The sequence below is a fragment of the Sebastes umbrosus genome, chromosome 13, assembly GCF_015220745.1.
Source record: "Sebastes umbrosus isolate fSebUmb1 chromosome 13, fSebUmb1.pri, whole genome shotgun sequence".
NCBI classification, from domain to species: domain Eukaryota; kingdom Metazoa; phylum Chordata; class Actinopteri; order Perciformes; family Sebastidae; genus Sebastes; species Sebastes umbrosus.
This window is the reverse complement of record NC_051281.1, coordinates 2,794,844-2,818,951: the sequence shown is the minus strand read 5'-3', so window position 1 is coordinate 2,818,951 and position 24,108 is coordinate 2,794,844. Positions and strand designations below refer to the sequence as shown.

At 41.2% G+C, this 24,108-nt stretch overlaps 1 protein-coding gene across 1 annotated transcript in view; it reads right to left on the bottom strand.

Moving 5' to 3' along the window:
* Positions 1-283: 283 nt before the first annotated feature.
* Positions 284-24,108, bottom strand: part of tbx15 (T-box transcription factor 15) — a 48,375-nt gene continuing 24,550 nt past the window's right edge. The window contains exons 4-8 of the mRNA XM_037790556.1: positions 21,619-21,790; positions 13,305-13,472; positions 12,722-12,786; positions 5,509-5,606; positions 284-2,083 (exon numbers count right to left, since the gene is read on the bottom strand). Coding sequence (XP_037646484.1) covers positions 1,254-2,083; positions 5,509-5,606; positions 12,722-12,786; positions 13,305-13,472; positions 21,619-21,790 — 1,333 coding nt within the window. The 3' untranslated portion in view covers positions 284-1,253. The remainder of the gene's footprint in view (positions 2,084-5,508; positions 5,607-12,721; positions 12,787-13,304; positions 13,473-21,618; positions 21,791-24,108) is intronic.

The window sequence follows — 24,108 nt, the reverse complement described above, 5'->3', positions numbered from 1 at the left end:
TATTAACACTGGTGACGGGCGACCCTAAGCTAAATAATGGCACTTCTGCTCTAAACTGAAGTGAGAACACAACATAACGTAAAGCAGATGAACCCTAGTTCAGGCAAAGAATAAGGTGAATAGTCCAGTATCATTATTTTGTTGCTTACAGTAAACACTGCTTGTCCTTATGTGCTCCAAATTATTTTTTATGAGCGACTCATGTTGAGAAAACACATCATTTTTCGTAGAATAATAATGTTTCCTGCTGCTAACAAGGAGAGAAAAAAAAATCAAAACAATGTACATGAATTAAAACGTTTATTGAGCTTTTTACGTGCTTGGCACCTGTATTTACATTTTTTAAAAATGCCTCAAAAAGAATTACTTTCCCTTTTTTTCACACATTTCTTTTTTATAACAGATTGGCCTGTAAAAGTGTTATATTGCTCAGCACTTAAATACACATCTCTACAACAACACACCAAAACATACTTTAATTACTCTGTTTTGCTATTGCTTCTTTTTTATAACTTTTCACACAACAACTTTTAAGCTTATGTTATTGATTGCATTCGCCATCTTTTTATATATATGCTAAAAAAAACAAAAACAACATAATCCACTCGAAAATAGTGAAGCCATTCCAGTCTGTGAGGGTCGATGGAGTCCTGACGCCTGCTGGGAGTTTTCAGGTGAACTCGACCTGCAGCTCTTTTTTTTAGCGTGTCGTTTTCACCCCGCGGCGTCCAGATACTTCATCTCCTGCGTGTGTGTGTGGAGCAGCGAGTCATTCAGTGATCTTCTCCAGTTGTTTCGTTCCAGTCAGACCGTGATGCCGAATCTTGACATCGCTAAAAAGGATTCGGCACAAGTGCTGCTTGAAGTAAAATAACTTCTGGATCACAGTGAAGATTCTTTGGTTACATGACGTCACGGCCTTTTGAGTCCCGAAAAATAAAATCAAGAATGAGTCACTTGAGTGTTGCTACTATTGCACCATAACAGATTCACAATCCCTTCTGAGCTTCGTATTACAATCTGTTGAGTCTGTTTCCTGTTAGAAACAGAAAGAGAGTCGTCCCAATTATCGCTTCATTAATACAAAGATAATTAAATAATAGTTTTGACTCCCTCTATAATGCTGTATGTGGTGGAGTGTCTTTAAAAAACACGTATCCTTTTCTGAAAGGTAAAAACAGCGGTTCAACATCAACGCCACACCGGGTTCATAGATTAGAAGATTTGCTTCTCAGAAACATGGCGGACTGTTTCTACACCATGTGCATGGACATCTGAGAGGAGGAGCCGTACTGGCGTCCGTCGCAGGAGCCGCCGCCCTGCTGGCCGCCGCCGGTGTTGCCGATCATGTGCATGTCCATGCTTCCGTTGGACAGGTACTGGCGCTCGGCGAAGGCCCCGGCGGGAGACGAGGAGCAGAGCAACCCTCCCTGGGGCTTCTCGGGGCTGGCGGCCAGGCGAGGGGAGGTGGGGAAGTTGTATCCGTACAGGTTGTAAGGGTTGTGCAGGGAGAAGGCGTTGTAGGAGCCCTGCTGCACGTGGTGGTGGCTCCCACTGAACATATGGGCGGAAGACGGGGAGGAGCCGGATGAAGAGGACGAGCCAGAGCCGGAGCCGCCGCCGGCTTGCATCACGTACTGAAGCTGCGAGGCTGGGAAGGAGCCGAGCTGACCGCCGTAGGCATCCATTTTTCCTCCAGAGCCGCCGCCACCGCCGCCGCCTGTCAGCGAGGCATGAGCGCTGCCCTGCATGCCCGCGGCAATCAAGGAGGAAGTCCTCTGCGGCAGGAAGGATTCAGAGGGCTGACCAGACGCCACGCCGCCCCCCGCAGCCTGGAGGCGTCCGTAGGAGCTGTCGGCGAGGCCGCCGTAGCCCTGCAGGGCTGCCATGTTGCTGCGGGCGCAGGCCGGGTACTCGGACAGGCCCAGGTTGCACAGCTGGCTTTCCCTGCAGCCCACATTGAAGGTGTTGGGGGCGAGGTGGAAGGTGGGGGGGGAGCAGGAGGGAGACAGGAGGTGAGCCGCTCCAGAGGGGGACGGGGTTCCTGTGCTGGAGGTGGTCGGAGACGTTCCTGTACTGCCACCTGGAAAACACACAGATACAGAGACGGTGAAATACAGGTAATATAATATATTTATATAAAACGGAAAAATAAAAACAACCAGTTGAGTCAGTGATAAAATACACACAATACTCAGAGACTTTGGTCAGGATCAAGAGGAGTCATACGGGTCATGTCAACAACATATTCTGTTTGGATATTCTGAATAAGAATATGGCGCCTATGGGGGGCTCAAAATCTGAATTTTGCCGAGGGCACCAAAAGGACTAGAGGCGACCCTGGGGAGCATTTCCCAGCATGCACTGAGTCAGACTAAGCTACATTATGAATTCACCTGTTGCTACTTTACAACCTTGTTGATCCACATGGACATTTTCAGACTCCGACCTCTCGGACTAATTACAGTCTTTGAAACCCTCTGGATCCAGAACCGTATCGTAAAATATACATCGCTGGTATGTGGAGATAAATATGGATTCAGTTTGGACCGAGTCTGGTCAACAGAGCCGCCCCAAGTCCTTTTAGTATCCAGTGAGTGGAGCCTTTCACAGTGAAATGATAGCATATTTCTCTATTAATGAGAATTTGGCACTGGTTCATCTTGCTGTTGGAGAAATTCAGTTTGAACCCGGAATGAGGAGGAGGCAGAACTAAATAATCCAGGACTCGCTTGGCTGGGGTTCTGATTTTGCACCATATGCCTTCGATAATATCGCTGCAGCGCTCTGAAAGGGGAGGGTGGGGGGGTAGAAAGGTAGACATATATGAGGAAAAAGAGCGAGGCGGACGATAGTTTGGTGATGTCATGTTTTCCTCTGGTTAGAAAGGCTCGAGGTGCTTCAGCGCCGAGGGGGAACAGTTGATTACATGAAGGGAAAAGGGTGTCTGGTGCCATAAGGGCAAAGACACACACATACAGGGTTCACAGGCGGTGATTAAATCCTAATCACTTTGGAGGAGTTTAATGATAACAAACACATGTCCGCCCGCTCAGACAAAAAAAGCGCCACGTCATGCTGACCTCCAGAGGTAACCGGGAGAGGCTCGGTTGCTTTTTAAAAAGCGGCAGCGGCGGCGGCGTGGCCCTCGGTATGAGCCGTGACTAAGACCTTGCGCCGGAGGCCCTGGAGCCGGGACAAAGGGAGGCGGCCCCACGGCTGACGCTGACTCGTGTCGCCGGAGCCGTTCCAAAAGCCACAGGGTTCGTTTAACGATTTTATTTTGGAGGGCTGCAGCGTGATGTGAAAAGTTCAGCAGACGCCTGCCGGAGCTGCCAGGGGGAGCAGCGTACGGCCAAGCTCACATAAAGGACGACCATAGCTGATGTGGTGTGTGGTGATATATGCAGGGAAAGTATGCAGAAGGAGAGAGTTCAGGTTGGGACAGCACGCTCCAAGGTCATCGTGCACTACTCTCAGTTTTAGACATAGTTATATATATATGCAGTAAAAACAGATGTTGCTTAATTAACAGCTAATTATACCATATTTATGTTTTATTTATTTAGCCAGGATAATCCCACTGAGATTGTGAATCTCATTTTCAAGGGGGTCCGGGCCAAGATGGCAGCTTAGAAGTTTCACACACATAAAAATACAAAATAACAGACCTAAAAACTAAACAGTAAAAAGGTTAAAAAGCTCCCACTAAGACGAGGGTCCAAAAACGTCACTAAAAACGGGACAGGTTCTAGTAACGACTGCTAATTTGTTTGCGTGGACGGAGGTTGCAGCTACTGTTTTTGGCGTCAGTAGAAAAGGAGGTGGTTCGTGTAATATGGCCTCTTATACATAAAATGTACCAATGTTCCACTCTACGATTAAATAAAGAACACAAACCAACTATCTCTTAAAACTGCAATGATGTGTACAGAAACCCAAATCTTAATGCAGCATGATAAACCGAATCTAACAGTTTTAAAGAAGATTAACTTGCATGAAAATATAAAATATCACCATAATCAATTGCAATCATTTGTTTCTATAATAGAAACTTAACGTAAACCCTGAGTAAGACACTCAATATGATGATTAAAAGATGGATTATCTTCTTGGTAATCTGCAATAATTGTTGTTGTGATAATGAATCACAATAATAACCATCAATTATTTTGTGCCAACACGCTGATGACACATTCACATCTAATTGAGAGTGGTATTTAACGTTATAAAAGAGCATTAACGCCACTGGTTCTCAAAGTGGTTTCCAAGGATTCAGATCACATTTAAAATAAGGAATAGTTTAATTTCTCTATTATCCAGAACACTGGAACAGATCCAGGGCTGCCCCCTTTTAGTTGAATAGCTGTTTTTTATGCTTCTGTCATCCTGAATGACTTTTTTCTAAGAAACGTATGAGCACATCTCTGGTAAACAACAGATTTAAAGTGGTGCTTTTGTGTGACTGGAGAAACTCAGTTTAACAGATCTGTCGATTAAATCAACTAATCGATTAGTCGACAAAATCGTGTGAGAGTTAGTCAGTCAAGAATTTCTCTGGTCGACAACAGCCCTACTAATCATGGTTTTTAGTTCACATTCATCTCTTCATGTCAAGAGCAGACGGTGCTTCAACCCAAGAGTGAAGATTCTCCCATATGAGTTGTTTGGAGCGTAAAAAAGCTGATCTAATTGGGTCAGTGGGCTCTGATATGTCTGAGGAGAAAATGTTCAGGTCTCCGACATTAAGCGAGACAAAATCTACCATAAAAAAGCTTTTTAAAGGGACTGTTTGTAACTTCTTACACGTATAAATCTACCGGGTCGCGTGTGGCTGGAGTCTCTGCTCCTCTGCCTGCTTGCCTTCACTCACACAGCGCGCGTTGTTGCGCGTCCTCGGAGGCTGAAGCAGGAAAAGCCAACCCTAGGATCAGATCTAAATCATGTTCATGGAGAGACCTTCGTCTGGTCAGCTAACATTACTGCCAAGCAGCTGAAAAATAGAGTGATATTGTGGTTTTAGCTGACGTGTGTCGCCTCACTGTTTTTAGCGATGCTCGTTCATTTCTATTTAGAGCGAGCAAGCGCGAGCCAGACGCTGACTTTCGTTGACTTAGCGGCCTCAGGTGTCGCTGTTAACAAGCATTTCTGAAAGTTACAAATAGTCCCTTTAACACTCTAATAAATGCTCTGTTAGCATATCTGGAATCATTTATTTTGGGTGTCGTCAGGTGGAGGTCAAATCATCAGCTTTGGATGTCAGTCCTTCAAAATAAGACGAGGGATTCTTTCTAGCGAGAAGTAGAAGTAGAAATGGACTTTGCTTTTTAAGCCTGCTAAAAATATTTTTCTGTTACTATTCTGCACTAAATCTCTATATCTATATACACGAAATCCTATAAGAGGACATTGAATTAGAAGTAGATAAGATATACTGAGGGGGGATTTTCAAGAGGAGCATTGTGTTGTTTTCTCTTGTATACAGAGAGAGAATGAGTATCCACACACCTTGCTGTTTCTGCATGTTGGTGAAGTCTTCGAACGTGAGGGTCCTGACAGGAGGTCTCCAGAAAGCATAGGTCTCCATGATCGCCTCCAGGCCGGTCCTGACAAACAGATACACACAGAGAGAGAGAGATTTCAGAATTTAAAAAGAAAGAACAATAACGATCTCTGCATGTGTGTGTTGACCAGATGACATGAACAAAGAGAGAGAGCTTGGTGGGGAATTTTAACATTTTATTGCTTGTTTTTTAAGCCTCACATGGTCAGAGACTCTCTCTCTTACATCTATGATCAGATAATTCCCCTCAAGCCTGATCACTGCGGGAGCTTTTCTGACCGACGAGGCACGACCAGTTGTTTCAAACTCTCGCCTCATGACTAGGGTGGTCCAGATCCCTCAGCTGGGGAGCTCCAGACATGCTCTCACGTACATTTTCTTGCAAGTCCAAGTCAAGTCTCAAGTCTCTTATGGTTTTAATGAACGTTCTGTCATTTGCTGCATCCGGTCTGCTTCAAACACAGCATAGGATTTCAAAGCATGCACTGTATCATCACTCCTTTGATTAGCTGTTTGCTATATGAACACTTTAAATAGGATATTTGCAATGCAATATGAAAAACACAATAAAAACTTTCCTTTAAAGTTTAACAACTGTATTTTGCACCTAAAAATGGAACATTACTCAGGGTGATAGGAAAATATTGCTAACTTTATTAGGCTTGCAATAATAACCGTAACTTATTTTTCAGTCAGAGTACAACAGTATTGTATAATTACACGGTGTCTCCAACTAATGACAGTTAATTATCGGCTGTAAACTAACACATCCCTCTAGACTCTTAAACCCAGAGATGCTCACAAGTCATTTTTTGCAAGTCCAAGTTGAGTCTCAAGTCACTGTAGCTGCAACTTAAGTGTGACGTGAGTCTAAGTCCTCATCTCTGTCCTGCTCAAAGATCTCTAACAGGAAAAGGCACCTACTTTTTTACCCTTGCACAATCTGGATCTCATTTATTTATTAACCTTCAGTTTTTCCTTGTTTTATATTTTCACTTAGATTTATTAAAATGAAAACTGCAACACCGGATAATAACAGTAACAAAACTAAAATACGTTAAAACATTAATCAATCATTCATGCAGTCCTGTCGATGGAGTCTTTTGTATCCTGATGTTGAAGTCTTGTATAATGTTGAATCTTTCCAGTTTGCATCGTCTCAAGATATGAGTCACTTTTTTTTCTGTTATCCTTATTTATCAATCTTCAGAAACTAGCAAGAGTATGCTAAATTAAAAAAATGATCCAACCTAAAACCTCAGCCCAGTGTTGCTAACTCTTTTCCTATGAAAGTAGCTGCATTAGTGTGTTTTATATATAATGATGTTGTTATTTATGATCATTTTAACTGTGCAAAGTGTCTTTGAGTTTCATGAAAAGCGCTCTATAAATAAAATGTATTATTATTATTATTAAAACTGACAGCCACTCCCTGAAAATGATCATAATGAACGTAAACAATGAACATGGCTGTTGTTGTACTCACTAGCTTGCTATTGGGCGGGTTTATTACCGTCCTCCGACAGCCAAAGATTTGGTTCTTTTTTTTGTCAGAGGATTTGATTTATTGATAGCTGTCGGGATGTAATGACAATTTCAACTAATATAACAAAAAATGCTTTTAAAGAAGATTACCAACTGTACTATACTTTATAATAACGTTGTTTTTGAAAAAGTGCCATGTAAATAAAAGGTATTTTTAACTTTTAAGTCATAAAATTTATGACCAGCGCATGTGTGGGTGGATATGAGTAGACAGAGAGACTATTAGTGAGTAGGAGGAAATATATTGAGAGAAACAGAGAGGGGAAGTGATATTAGTTAATACTAATGTGTGTGTGAATGAAAGAGAGAGACAGAGGAGGAGGGTGGAGAGAGGGAGGGAGAAACTGGAGTCGTGCTTGGAGGAAACTGGAGCCATTAAAAAGGAGCAGGTTTTTACTGAGCACATAAATCTGGGTGACGTTTCATCTTGAATCTTGTACACGGTTCTCCTTCCTGCTTGATTTACTTCCCCGCACGCCGCTCGGCCCCCGTCCCAGGGAAAGCAGCGCCCGTTGCCGCTCGCCGTGTTATTTTAGGGCCACTAACTCCCCGGCCCTGGCAGCTCGTTAGTGCGCCATGCTAATCGGGCCGGGGCCCTCGCCATCACTGCACTCATTCATACAGTCACACCGGACCAACAAAATGAGCCGCTACAGGCCATAAAGCCCGGTCACCAGACACACCTGAGTTCTATATTAAGATGCCATTAAGAACGTCAGAAACAGGAAAACAAGCCGGTGCTTAATTTGAGAATTAGCAGTGCAGCTTTGCCCTTTTCTATTAATTTTAAATTTCCCCCTCGATGTGGAATTAGTTGGTCGTGTTCCACAGGAAACAGGCTGCGTTCACTCGGCAGTCACTCCACCGATATAATCCAAAGAAAAGCGTGTTAGCTGTTTCTGATGACTGTTAATGTCGCTCATATCCGATATTAATATAAACTGAGTTTAATGTTTAACAGACGCGTCTGGCACGGCAACAAAAACAAAAGATGTCACACCTGTTTTAATGTTTGCTGCTTCTTGTTTGCAACACTTTTAGTTGCAGCTGTCTTCAACTAGTGCAGAGTTGGCTGAGTGACACCCGGTGACATCATAGCGTGACATGGAGAGGTGACTGTTGGTTCTAAACAACAACGGCGTCTCCTGAAGAGGTTAGCGTAGATGCTGCAGTAGCACAAGAACTGGAGAGTATTTCTTCAATGAAAGAAGAGCAAAGAACGGTTGTTTTGCCTTCAGTTAGTTCTGCTTTCATTAGTTTGATTGACAGATGGTTCATCCAATCACCTGCCAGGTATTTTTTGAAAGTGCCTGCCCTTTTCCAATCAATTTCAAATGACGGCTTCTCAGATGGTTCTGAGGAACAAACCACCTAGAGCAAAAAGGGTAATTCAAGAAAGTAATGCTATTTTAATCAGGCTGTTCTCATACACCGTTCATAGCTATGCCGATGATGTCATGTGTAATCCATGTAATCATGAACCAGGAAGTATAAAGAGCTACAAACGCCACATTGGGAGCAAGCCCCCATGAAGAGCGCTTCTGGAGATATTTTAAACCAAACCACGATCTTTTCCTAACCCTAACTAAATATTTCTGTTGAACCAAACAACCTAAACATAACCAAGTTGTTTCCTGTGAAGACGGAAGTTTATTTTGAAAATCTGCATGCATGTAACAAGTGGAAATTGACGTGTGATGCTGGACATTCATAGAAAAATGCACAAAAAAATGAGGAATAACTTTTCCTAAGTTATACAAACCGTCGTATGGGGATACATATTTTTATATAGGATGATTCATTTTAAATTGAGATAAATTGTCAAGCAACATTTACGTTGTTTCAAGGTAATTAAATATGCAAATGAATTGTTTATTTCGTTGAATTAGTTAAAGGCACAGTGTCAAGGTAAACTGGATAATCTCATAGTTCAGACATTTGTATTCTGTTGGTAATATAATATGGTACTCTGAGTTCACTTTTTGTTACGTGATATGTTTCCTCTTTTTACGTTTGACCTTTCTGATCCCAGTCAGCTTGTCCGTTATTACAACAAACACTGTTCAAACATGCCAAACTGCACTTGAGTCAAGACATGAAGAGTTTCCAAACACGCCAGATATGTTGGCACGTTGCAGAGAAATGTGTATAAAATGATTCATCTGATCTGGTCTGATCTCACAGTGAAGCCAAAAAGTCTTGGCTTTAAATATCTCAATGAATATGCAGACAGAGAGAGAATGTGATGCCGTCAGACTGGACGGAAAAAAATGATTCATCTAACTTTTTACCTCCCTAAAAGAAAAATGAATGAAAACAGTCTCAAATACCCCGATGTGTGATTACAAAACAACGTGTATGGAGCATTTACATTTAAAGCACATAAAATTCAAATCAGAAATGGAGCTCAGTGAGTTCTTTCTCCTACACGCCTTCATTAATTTTTTCCATATCAGCCTCAGCTTTTGGCTCCTGTCTGCTGACATATCTTCACACAATTATCCTATCAGTTTTGCAATTGTAGTATTTGCTTGTGTACTCATGATATAAAAAAGACTGCTGGGGATCCTACGGGATCTGACTGCTGCAGCCGGCAACGACAGAGAAAAAACAAAGCAGGAGGGCGGCAGAAAAGTGACGTAAAACACTGTCTCCAAGAGGACCTTTTTCTGTGTGTCTTGCAGGTAGCAGAAGGTTAAACTGTTAGAGGGATGGAGAGAAAATGTTGCTAATAGTTTAGCAACCGTAGCCGTATCCGTGAGCCTTTGGCTGCAGTTAGCAGTAACTAAACTATTAGCAACAATTTCTCTTTATCTCTGAAATGTTCGCCAATATTGTAAGACTCTTTTTGATAAGTCTGTATTGTCTGACTGTTATCAGGCCATTAAATAGGCGTTGGCGGTTGCTATAACCACCATACATGTGGGTCAGAAGGGGCCTACTGCGCCTACTACGTTGTAAAAGTGAAAGTGAAACTTAAAAAGCAACACATTCTAACACGTAAAACTGCATGAAAAACAAAAAACAAAGCATGTTTAGGCAACAAAACTACAACTTCTTTAGGTTTAGGCAACAAAAATACTTATTTATTTAGGGAAAAAAACATTATGTTTTGGCTGAAAATAACTGCGTTTCAAAAGTGAAAGTGAAACAAAGACAACTCCACATTGTTGGTTTTCACACGGGATGCACCTCCTGGTCTTCTGGGTGAAAGCCTTGTGTTTTGTCATTGATTATTATTATCATTATTATTATTAAAGATCAGATCTGAGCCCACATGGAAGGAAAAATAAATATATTCATTTATGTGGCTCAGGATCACATGCTCTAAACTTCCAGCTGTGGTGTGAAATCTAATCTAATAATGTGTCTGAATTAAAAGCTACAGTTACATGTAATGTTCAGCAGACATCCAGCGTAACCTCCAGTACAGTGTGTGACCGATTAAACGCTTAAATCACCATAATTAGCAAAAAGCAGCAGTGTGAAGGTCAGAGGTCAGAGCTGCAGCTCACTAACAATATTCATGAATGACTGAAGATAAAAAGCAGCTGCAGACACAAAGAAACGGATGTTTAAGGTGACGGAAGTCTGAAGTGTCTACTTGAATCTGAACAGAACGAATCCCAACATCACGGCCGACTGAAGCGAAGGAATCCCGAACAGTCCCGTACGTGAGGATAAATTCATTTTCTCTCTCTCCGGGCAAATATCTCACTCTGCGTTATCTTTTCATCTGTAGCTTTTCTGCAATGAAATTCTGATGCCAGTTCATAAATCAAACAGCCTATTGTTTGAAAAACGGAAAAAGATGTCTCAAATATCTGTGTGCCAATAATGCAGACCAGATGGAGGGGGGGCTGCTTTCATGTGTGTGGAGGGGTCTGGTGGTTCGGTACACACACCCCTCTTCTTCCTCCTCCTCCTCCTCCTCCTCTCCACAAACGTTGTATATGATAATTCAGAGACGGAGAGGAAGAGAGAGACAGACGGAGAGAGGAAGGAGGAAGAGAGACAAATTAAGGGAGAGGAGAGAGAGACGGAGAGAGGAAGGAAGAAGAGGAAGAGAGGCGAATTAATGGAGAGGAGAGACAGACGGAGAGAGGAAGGAGGAAGAGACAAATTCATCGAGAGGAGAGACAGACGGAGAGAGGAAGGAGGAAGAGGAAGAGAGACGTATTAATCGAGAGACAGACGGAGAGAGGAAGGAAGAAGAGAGGGAGGAGGAAACTCCAGGACAAGATGAGTAAGGAAGACAAAATCAAACATATTTAAAGACATCATAAGCTGGCTCAAAAGGTGTGTGATGATCAGTAATATGATTTATGATGCCACAGCGTCGACAGCCAATAGGAGCGCTCCCTCCGGCTGACATCAGCACACCAGCAGTGACAACACAGCTGATGCAACAGTGCAACGCCCCGTCTGTCTGTCTGTCTATATGTCTACATGGTGTGAGACAGGAAGAGGAGGGCTCAGATATATAATATATCTTAAAGAGTCGTATAATGATCGATGCTGCATGACTTCCTGGTTTCAGCGACTTGTATGGTGTGTAATAAAAAACATGACTCATGACTAAGCATGGATTTGCAGGTTGAAAGATGTCTAGACGTCTAAGTTGAAGTAGGCGAAAATCAGTTGAAAATGCATGTCTTTAGACGGTTACATGTAACTCTTGTTTCAACAGCATTTTAATGGCTATATTTCAGTCTGCAGCAGCTCCTAAATATGCAACCTGACCTCACAGGAAGACTCATAAATGGCACGACATGACAAGGATGTTCTGCGTGTCATGATAACGCATTTTAGCCTTTTCGGGTGTCATTTTTACACCACACAACAAAACTTCGTCCGCAGTTAAGTTTAGGCGACAAAACAACTTGGGCTTAAAATAAGTGTGTAAACTCAGTAAACTACATGCAGAAACAACGTCACTTAAGCACGGAAAACATGCTCCAAACGTCACTGAGGTATCATCAAAATAACTCAACAACACTTTGGGACACGAACATCGGTCTACTGGATGAAAGTCCTGTGTTTGTTGGACCCGCCTACAATAAGTTGTCTCTCTCTCTCTTGTTATTCTACGTCACGAGCTCTGAACGTAGCATATTTACACGAATGCGTTTACATTGCAGTCAGTACAGACTACATGGCGTACAAATGACACGCCATTTAGTGCGACTGGTCTGAAATATATACTATAAATGTGACTACAAGTTGGTGCAAGAGAAGCTACAGAGAAACAAGAGCTGTGATAGGTCAGCGTGGGCTGTTGATAGTAAAACAACATCAACAAAGTTAACTGTAAACCCTCTTCTGGCTACGATCATCACGTTATACCACACTGGGTGAAAAAAACACCATGACTTCGGGGTATATAATTAGAGCATGACGTCAGTTTATGATGTAGAATACCTCAAGACGATGATAGTAATACAGAGAGAGGTCAGATCTGTCTGTCTGTGCTGCAGCTGGTTTTAAATGGAGCAACATATGGTGCTATCTTCAGACCATTATTTCCATATTAAAAGGTCACACAGATTTGTGAGGAGCAGCGTATAAAATACTGTAACTGTTGGTAAACATGATGTTGTGATGATAACGAACCTGTTTCTGCCAGAGTCCCTGAATCCTTTGGCGAACGGGTTGCGGTCGATCTTTAGTCTGGTGATCTGCAGACGACAAGAACATGGAAAGGAGATCTTAATGTGATTATTGGAGCTTAAAATGCTTTTCCAAAAACACTTAAATATGACAACATTTTGTGCTATTTCATAATAAATTGTGGGTCATTATTTGTTTCTGTTAATTTTTTCTCTAAACGATCTAGAAGTGGGTTCCTACTTTGCAATGTAGTATTGGCAATAAACTCCATAATCCAAATTTAAAGTAGAAATTAAAGTAGAAATGGTTGAATTTTGGTCAATTTGAGAAGCAACACCTGAGAAAACACGTTCTAGAGAGATAATGCAGTTATAATAAAACATTGATGAGACTGAGGCTCTGTATTTATCTGACTTTGGCTCATAAAAGTGTTTGTAAAAGTGTTCCCAAATGTCATATTTTTTTGCAGGAAAAGCAGGGATTTCAAAAAATAATGCAAATTTAGCAGGGACTATTTGAATTTGCAATAATTCCTGTGGTTGCAAGACTTGTGGGGCGACTGAAAACTCAAACGAGAGCTGCATACCTGTTGGTTCTGGTAGGCAGTGACGGTGGTGAAGACGGTCTCAGGGAAGCTGAAGGTCTTGACTCCCTCCCCGCTGGGCACCGCCTTGTTTTGAGACAGTTCGCTGCTGAAGTCCTTCCTGATGACGTGAACGCGAGGCTGATACTTGTGCATGGAGTGGAGGATGATCTGGAAACGTGAAAGGGAAGAAGATCTTTGTGAGAATAAGCACAAAATGATGACGGACACCAGATTGAGAACGTATCTTTTATCCCTTTTGCAGGCAAAATCAAACATCACATTCTCAATTTTTATGAATCTGAAACCAGAGAAGAAATAAAGTGCTAATATTTATTTAATGACACAGTGACAAGACATGTGGAACAGATGTCAAACTTGTGTTGGATCAGGTTCCAGTGAGGATCCAGAGTGTTGTTGTGAAGGATTACTGGTTAGGAAGTGACTTTGGTGTCTGAAGGCCTCATAAATTCAGTGATGTATCACCAATCTGTATGTGCGTAAATGACGTGAGCCTCGAAACTTTCCAAAACAAAAAACCCTCAAGCCCTCAATTTTCCTCTCCGCAAACACACAATACATGTAAGTCCTTTGCAACATCAATTAGCGTCTCCATCAGGGCCACGTGACACGAAGCGGAAACCGAGTTCACGCCGCGATGACGCTCGCCGGAGGGCCGAGGATTATTTCACAGCGGAGCAGAGGCGTCAGACGGTGTCGGCCCCAGCCTCGCCTCGGGGCCTCGGTCTGCTCTTGATTAATCTGAGAGTGAGAAAACCGACCCAGAGCCAAACTCCCCCCTCAACCCTGTTGCAACAGGCAGAAGGGGTCATTTCTGAGGGAGGGAACAGCTCCGAGTATCAGAAACACACTAATGATGACTGGGCTGCAGCAGAGATACACACAGATGCATTATAATAATAAATAAAATAACATGTTTTATCTCCATCTGCCCAGACATCACCTGTCGATCAAACTGTGTGGGCGGTGCTCTGGTGTCTCTGATGTCTCTGGTGTTGTGCAAAATTGTGTTTTCCAGAATAAATAGATGTTGCCAGGCTGCAGCTTTACAAGAAAAGGAAGAAAAACTTTCAAAAGTTGTGGGTTGTTTTGTTTTCCTGCTGCCGGGGTTCTTTCAACTGGTAAAACAGCATTTTAAATATGGAAACTACAGAATTTAAGTGGCTCAGAAGTAAAAATTTGGGATTTTTTTCTGTCTTTATTTATTTTTTATTTTTATTCTTTTAATATTTTATTTTATTTTAATATAACACAAATACAGTATACTGTATATATAATCTTTGACGAGGGCAGTAACCCAAGAAATACATTAAAAACATATTTTAATAACCACAACTTGGGAGAAAGAAAAAATATAATAATAATAATAATAATAATAATAATAAATATGAATGCATAAAGATGGAAACTAAGGAACTAAAGTATCAGAAGTAAAGGTTTGTGATTTTTGATCACTTGATGTCCTGTCCACCGTGATCATTTTAATGTGTAAGTGAGGGGATGCACGATTATATTTTATTTATTTATCTTAATTTCAACATAACACATGAAAAAATGTTTAAATAATAAAATAAAAAATTGTGCATCCCCTCACTTGCACAATCTATATATATATATATATATATTTTTTTTTTTCTTCTTTTGTCTCTCTATGTTGTTTCCACCGTGATCATTTTATTGTGCAAGTGAGGGGATGCATCATTTTATTTTATTTTATTTATTTATTTATATTTTTTAAACATATTTCAATAACCACAAGTTGGGAGAAAGAATAAAAAAATTAAAACCAAACTAAATTAAACTAAGCTAAACTAAACTAAAATAAAATAAAATTAAATTAAATAAAATTAAATAAAATTAAATAAAATTAAATACCAGACAACGAGCGTTAAACCAGCGAATAGAAAAGCTTTCATGACGTGGATGCAGGTTGAATCAGTCACGTTTTAACAATAGAGATTTCGAAATCGAATCCCACGCGGCCCAGAGGAGTCCTGCTTCTAGTCCCCAGTCGGCCGGAGGTGGTGTCAAGTCAAAGCTGGAAAACAAACTGGGAACAAACGCCGGCGAGGGCAGCCAGAGGACGTTGGCTGACAGTTGTTCACGCTCAGATACAATCAGGCTAAATAAGTGATGTTTTCATTAAATGACGTTCCTTTGAAAAATCATCTGGACATTCACAACCCGAGAGACACGGACGCGTCCGCCGCGTTAACAGATGTGTCTCCAGAAAGTCAAATCAAATCACATTTTGTTTATAAAGCGGATTTTTACACGACAGTGTGGCCTAAGTGGATTTTCAAACATGGTTAAAAACACTTTCAGCCATCAAAGCAATAAATAAATTAGTGTTTAGGTCACCAGTACTGACTGTTTATATGAGCAGAGCTACAACATGCTGCTGTCATGTGAAACACTAGAAGAAAAACAGACAAATGTTCAAAGCAGACTCTGCAGAAAATCCTTCATTGATACATCACAATGCAACGGATCATTAACAACAAAGCAGCTATGAAACAAAAGGAGAAATGTTTTGGCCGGTCCGGCTCGCTTCATGCGTTTTATTAGTTTTTCCCACAGACCGGCGGCGAGGACAGACAGGAAGTAGACGACAGGCCGGAGTGACGGCATAAAGCGGATCTGAAGCCCCCGAGGCTAACGAGTCCAGCCGGCCAACGAGGCGTCCCAAACACAAAGACTTTTACAGAACGATGAACCTCGGTCTTCAAACGACATCAAGCTGCTCGATTGTTATTCAGTTGATCACAAGTGTTTGGTTAAAGAAGCTGCTTTTTGACTTTTCTCTTTAAATTAGGAGCCATTAATCGATTATTAAATGAATCGACAATTATTTTGATAATTGATTAATCGCTTTGACTAATTTTTAAAGAAAAGACAAGTCATATTTCTCTATTAATAAAGTATTTAACTTTTTTATTTTGATATACATTCGGGCTGTTTAATCAATATGTGGAGTAGGGACAGGACAATATAGGATTTTATTGCGATAAAAAACACATTAAGTGGATCGTAGTGAATTTCCATTATCGGATTATTGGGATAGTGACTTTTCACAATGTTACTATTTTTCTTGTTATTATTATATTATAGTATTATTTTTTTATTTATGCATTTATGATTAGCTTATTAGAGATTGCTTAATTGTTTTTTTTTAACAAAAAAATAGTGTGTCCTGTCTGTGATGCAATGAAAATATTTGTTTCTTAATAAAATGTAAGGTAAAGTGATTCTAGTATGTTTTGCAATATGAATATTGGGATAATATTTTGAATTATAATTATTTTGGCCGGGATAATAATGATTAACGTATCGTCTAATTAGTAGTCAAAATATCTCATAACACAAGTAACGTAAGTAACTACGTAAGTAGTGAGTATATGCAGACTTTTTTTCAGACAATACATCTTGAAAATCTTTTTAAAGCTCCATATGACACATGATCTCTTTTTATCTGGAAAGACCTAAATATTACATCCTATTTCAAGAAATCTTACCAAATGGATTTTCACATGTTGCTTTCGTAGAATTTTATATTCACACCTTATATTCATTGTTTTTTTACTCATTTTTGAAAGGCCTTTTTTCCAGTTGCATTTGAGAACTATGCTTTATATACTATAATACCGAAGGATGTTTTATTTCTAACTTTAAATTTGATGGTTGCTTATCTAGTCATGCACATTTAATGTTAATAGAAAAAATACTAAACTATACTATTTTTAGGGTCTCTAAGTCGAGTGCAAGCACAACTTTCTCTGTTTTTTTTACACCAAAAGAGAGAGAAAAGACATTATTGTTTGCTCACAGACTAAATGTAGATTGACAAGCGTTTTATGTTGAACAAAAGCAGTTAAACCTCATCACCATATTATAAACTAGCGGCGGCCCTGTTTACCGGTCTGGATGCTCCATCTCAGACATTATAAATATTGTTTTCTCTGCTTCTGTTGTGCCGCCGTGACGTCTGATGATTCACGACATGTACGCTGTCTGTTTCTGATGAGGCAGACATTTCACGACACCGCAAGATCGGAGAGGATGAGCGAGGAGCGGTGAGGTTTCCCCCCACACAGGAAGCGCCGAAATTAATTTCCTTTGGCCTCTAAGCGCCCTCCAGGGAAGACAAAAGGCCTTAAAGTGAGCAGCAGGAGAGGAAAGACGACCTCCCCTCACCCACTAACAATCCATATGTTATTACATTTGTCACCGCCGAGCTGATGGGATCATCTGCAGAGCTGTGACACAGCAGGAACCTGCCAGACGACTACACTCAACTGCACACCGCCATTTTGTCCAACGCAACTGGAAACATCTCCACGCCGCTTTTCTAATCATCTGGCATCGCCGCTCTGAGAGGAAATTGATTTGTAGCAGCTCTTCATGCAGCTATCAAAGCCTCTAGAATAGCTGGACAGTCCTGACGGGAGGCATCGAGCCATCCTCCTCTTCTGTTACGACGATCAGCAAAGAGCTGCTGGGTTTGAAATTAATTCAGTCCGCTTTAATTTCCACAAAAGACTCAATGAAACTGAGTAACTTTACATATTTTGCAGAAGGGATCAGATGAAGCGGAGCTTTGAGTTATGAGGTTTAATTTCGCCATTTTTCAGATTTTTATGGTTTTTAAATTACAAGTTTAGTGTTATTTTTATGTAACGGCCATTTGAGACGAAATATTTAGTGACACTTAAGTGCAGCACAATGTGTTCTCATTATCGACGCAGCATTACCTCATACTTTAAATCCAGTAAGAACTATATGGAGACTGTGAGCTGAAATGTGTTTTGCTGTTGTCTTTAAAACCGTATTAAACAACTTCTGGTCGCTAGGGGGCAGAAAAACATCCAAACAAGAAGACAGATACGCAGACGGCTACCGTGTCTTTGGGCTTTAAATGTTGTTAACGTGTGAGCAAACAACTGCCTACTTACACAACAATCTCAACTCATCAAATACCAACGCTTGGTCAGCGGCCCCACGCTACAAACTATGACACTCTAGGTACCCCAATTTAGTTTTTAGGTTTACTTAAGAAACAAAACTACTTTGTTAGGTTTTGGAAAAGGTTAAAATAACAATGCTTGTTACATAACTTATGTACCTGGCGTTAGTTAAGTACTCAAGTTACGCAGAAAAACTAAACGGGAAGGCGTATAAATAGCACGACATTACGGCATTCCACGTGTCATGAGGATGCATTTTAGGCTTGTCGCATGTCATTTAAGAGGGGCTGTAAAGCACCCAGGGAGCAACTTGGGGTTCAGTGTCTCGTTCAAGTTCACTTCAACATGCAGACAGTAGGAATCGGGGGTTTGAACCGCCAACCTTTCGGTTAAAGGACGACCGCTCTACAGCCGCCCCGACGGTACTGTCTGCAGTTGGGTTTAGGCAACAAAACCATTTAGTTAGATTTAGGAGAAACGTCATAGTTGGGCTTAAAATAAGTACGTAAATTAAGTAAAATATATACGGAAAAAACGTAACGTAACTTGCAAAACAAAACACCGGTCTCCTGGTTGAAAGTCCTGTGTTTGTTGGACCCATCCACCTGCCCTCCCGGCCACCATAAGCGGTCTTTCTGGCTTTTTATTCTACGTCACTAGCTCTGAGCATAGCATATTTGCGCAGATATATTTACATGGGACTCAGTACAGACTACATGGCGTACAAATGATAAACGAAAAGCAAGAAAGGTGTTCTTATTGTACACAACATTCCTTGTGCTTTATTGTTGCATTCATGTGCCTTTTCCTGCGAACGAGGTGAACAAGTCAACGTTGAATTGGTTTCACACTGGACACAAACAAAATCCATCCAACCTCCCCTCCCGCCGGTCCTACACATACTTTCTCGCTTTTTATACTCAACCAGTTGCTCTGACCGTCTGATAATGATGCGGATGGGTTTATATTTGAGTTAATTGAAAGCCTGGCCACTGACCAAGCATCGGTATTTGACGAGGTGGGAAAGAGAACGGGTTGACTTACACTTCCAGCACACTTAAGCAACTTTATTGACCATATGGAGTTGTTTCTTCCCGCCTAATGAATTGAAGTCATTTTCTTTTTTCACTCCAACGTGATCTCCAGCAACTCCTGACAATAATAACTTGGTCTTCAGCTTGCTAACGCTAAAATGCCGGTTATTGTAGAGTTTTGTTATTTTTTATAAACCTGATTTTAATAATTAGCTGAGTATTTTCTTAGCTTCCACTGTAGGTTAAAACATAAGGGGCCAATCAAAGTTAACAATCAAAAGCTAATACAGTTTTCTTCCACCTTCTGTTGCTCCTTTTTCCCATGAAACCCATTTCTAACTATGGAGAAGTATAAAGTGCAAATGAGGGACTCACTTTAGCTCGCTGCCCACTTGCTGATTATACATGAGGACGGCCGTAAATCAAACAAATTGTGGTCTAACTCTTTGCATTACAGTTAAATATTTCACCTATGAAAGCCACATTACACATTCAGAGCAGCCAAGAACCAATAAGAGACTTACTTTAGCTCACCACCTCTGTTACTGACTGGCTGCAGGCGAGGCCGTAAATCAGGCCAACTGTGGTCAGACTTAAATTTTAGCTCGGTGGTGGTGTGGCTGCTGGAGCGAACTACAAATCAAATCCAATCATTAAGTGCCTTTAACGAAACCATTTCATTACTAAACGCTCCGCAGAGCCACGAAGGAAATGAACATTATATATTAAAACAAGGGCACAGGTTCAAATCCCAGACCTCTAATATCTCTCCACGCTAATCCTCAAACCTAATAATACTCAGTCGGGGTGGACCATCTTCAAAAAGAAAAGTGTGGGAGAGCGAACCGTCATGTATCGCAGAAAATCACTCTCATGGCTCCGCGACTCATGAAAGCATGAAGTCCGTGAAGCACCGTGTCAACTTTCCTTTCAAGCAAACGCGTCAAAAACATCTCCCAGTTCCAACGGTGCGTTCATGTCTGCAGCACCGTGGAGGGACATGAAGTATAAAAGCACAAAAATGAAGCTAATAAATCACAGCGAGGACATTTAAAACCCAGAAAGTTTCAGCTGAAATAGCGATCATCTTTGATACAGGATCCAACGCGGAGTTCCTTATAAAATACGGATCTGATTCATCTGTCGGTTCATGATGCAACTGTTTATGAAAAATGAGCTCAATTTAAGTGATTTGTGAGCTGCATAAAACCCCCAAAATCACCATTAAAACATGAAATATTAAACTGCATCAACCTGTTTGAAAGATTCCCTTTGCCTTGTGTTGCCTTCAGGTCATGTAGGAAATATCCAACCCCGTCGCATCTGCGTAAATCTGTTATGCTCCGAGTTAGAGACGTAGAATAAAAAGTTAGAGGGACTGCTTACGGCGGGAGGTGGATGGGTCCAACAAACACAGGACGTTAGACCAGGAGGCCGGTGCTCGTGTCCCAAAGTGTTGTTGAGCTTTTTTGAAGTTACTTTAGTGACGTTTGTGACTTGTTTTCTGTAGTTACGCTGTTTCTGTATGTATTTAACTTATGCCGGGTACATACTACACGGGAATCAATTTTGGGCCCGATTCCCCCTCCCAACAATCGTCAGCAAAGCCCCGATTTTTTGATGGTTCTAATGATCTTTCCAGATATTCCTGTGGTGTGAGGTATGTTAAGAGTGTCATGGGAAGTCTCATATTTCTCATTATGCAACATGTACTCATACATTCGTTCGTATGATATCTTACGAAAAGTCAGTCCTCATTTTTTTGTGCGTTTTCCTACGAATGTCCAGCAACACGTGTCGATTTCTGCTCATTACCGGCATGCAGTTTTTTTCAAAATAAACTTCCGTCTTCACAGGAAACAACTTGGTTAGGTTTAGGCAACAAAATTACTTAGTTAGGTTCAGGAAAAGATCGTGGTTTGGGTTAAAGTAACTACGGAAGTGGCGTAACTTTGGTTGACTTCTGGTTTAACCCGAGACATGAACAGCGGCCTCCTGAGTGAAAGGTTTTTCACCCACTCATCCACCATTGGTTTGTCGCTCATTATACTTCTTGGCTACACAATTTTGTGGATTACATATTGATTTTGTGGGATATACACAAATTACAGAGCATTACTTTTCGTAGGTATAGCTACGAAGAGCCTGGCTCATTAATATAGAGGTATTTTAGGATGCTCTAAATATCTAAATATGGTCTTGAGTCATATACAAACACAGCAATGTTTCCTATAACAAATCCTTCATGTGTGCAGCGTTCAGTTGTGCAGGTAAAGAGAAGAAGAAGAGGTCTCTTACGTGTCCCTGGTCGTCCAGCTCGTTGTTGGTGAGTTTGAGCTTGTCGAAGCTGACCACCTGCCTCATCCAGGTGTCTCCCGAGGCCAGAGAGTCTGGGTGGATGTAGGCCCGCGGAGGCACCGGGGAGTCGGCGTTTCCCGCCACCATCCACTTGGAGCTGTGGTACACGTACCTGGAGGACAAGACGGGGAAATGAGAATGTATTGATTGAAAAGATGCGTTTTTTTAAAAGATGATCCTCGACAGAAATAGTAGATGTTCAGTATCTGGGACCTGCACGCTGAAACTGATGCTAACCGTGTTTTTAATCCACATAAGTGTAGTGTAATCTGCAGGACTAATATTCTCTCATCACTTCCCTGTTTTGAAAACTCATTTGGATCTGTGAGGTTGCTTCAGGGTTGAGCGATTTATTACAAAGACTGTTTGGAACGCCGCAGATTTTTTCTTTCACTCCCGCTGGCAAAACAAACTCCAAACACTCGGCCACGTTGCCACAACACCGGCTTTAAGGACTCATCTGTTGTTTCTTCATTGTGCTTGAAATTTCTACAAAGGAGCAACATAAAATCATCAACCAGCTGCAAGTCAGTCACACTCTCTCCGCCGCAGCATACTTTCAATCAAGCAGAGCCATAATATTTGATGATGTTGTGTGAGAGTTCGGGGCGTCGACTCGCGGGAGTCCCACCCGTTAAACAGCAGGGACGCACAAGAAAGAAAGAAAGTGACTTTCACTCTACTTCTTAAAAACAAGAAAAGAAAGGAGAGGGAAGGAAAGGAAAGAAAAGGAAAGGAAAGGAAAGGAAAGAAAAGAAAAGGAAAGGAGAGGAAAAGAAAGGAAAGGAGAAGAGAGGAGGAAAGGAAAGGAGAGGAAAAGAAAGGAAAAAAGGAAAGGAAAAGAAAGGAAAGGAAATGATAGGAAAAGGGAAGGAAAAGAAAAGAAAAGGAAAGGAAACAAAACAAAATGAAAGGAAAGGAAATGAAAGGAAGGAACAAAGAAGAAAAGAAAGAAGTGCACGGAGAGAAAAAGTGCAGCAAGATAAAGAAAGTCATCAAGAGATGAATGAGTGAGAGACAGTCGATGAACAGAAAGATAAAAGAAAGGTGGAGGTGGAGAAGGAAGAGGACGGGGAGGAACAGAGAGCGATAGAGCGAGGTTGAGAATAAGTGGAGGAGAGCGAGTGTGAAGAACAGCTGTTTGAGTTTAGTTCTGGCCCTGAGCTCCATCCAACTCATCACTCACTCAGGAAACACGGACAGAAACTCTCATTTGGTCCTTTTGTTATCGACTCGGAGGGGCTGCACCGCCCCGTCACACACACACTCTATATTTATATATATAGATATACAGTATATATAAATACGTAAATACTCATCCTTCACTCTACCACAAAACACACGGCTCACAGACACACACATATATTTAAAAAGCATCGGGGGCGTTTGCAAACACACCCTCTGGTCTCCTTATTGGAGGTAAAGTTAGTGACTGTGAAATTTAGACCATTTATTTCTACTGAAAATGATCTTTCAGATTATATAGTAACAGAGCATATGACAAAATATAATAAAATAAAATTAGGGCTGCCAATCGCATGATTGTCCATAGTTAATCGTGATTAATCGCACATTTTTTATCTGTTCTAATTGTACCTTAAAGGGAGATTTGTCAAGTATTTAATCCTCTTATCAACATGGGAGTGGACAAATATGCTGCTTTATGTAAATGTATGTATATATTTATTATTGTAAATTAATTAACAACACAAAACAATGACAGATATTGATCCAGAAACCCTCACAGGTACTGCATTTAACATAAAACAATATGCTCCAATCATAACATGGCAAACTGCAGCCCAACAGGCAACAACAGCTGTCAGTGTGTCAGTGTGCTGACTTGACTATGACTTGCCCCAAACTGCATGTGATTATCATAAAGTGGGCGTGTCTGTAAAGGGGAGACTCGTGGGTACCCATAGAACCCATTTACATTCACTGATCTGGAGGTCAGAGGTCAAGGGACCCCTTTGAAAGTGACCATGCCAGGTTTTCCCTCGGCAACATTTAGCGTAAGTTTGGAGCGTTATTTAACCTCCTTCCTGACAAGCTAAAACTTAAAACTGAACCTAAAAAGCGTTAAAGAAATTAGTGGCGTTAAAATAAATTTGCGTTATTATTATGTTAACTTTCGCAGCCCTAATAAAAATAAGACAAAATTAAACAATAAAGGAAAAGCTTGGTTCGTCATATACTGTCGCTAAAGGGCGCCTCTGTGCAGCATTTTCCGATGCCGACGGGCGCCGCCCAATCAGCGGTATTTGACGAGTTGGGAGTGAGACCGGATTGCGTAAAACGACCAGCTTGACCAGCTACATTGTCGCTCGCCGTTGAAGTGTTACTCAAGCACTCGTTGGCATAGTTATGACATTAAATAGTACAGGGAACGGGCGCCTGGGTTAGCTCAGTTGGTAGAGCGGGCGTCCA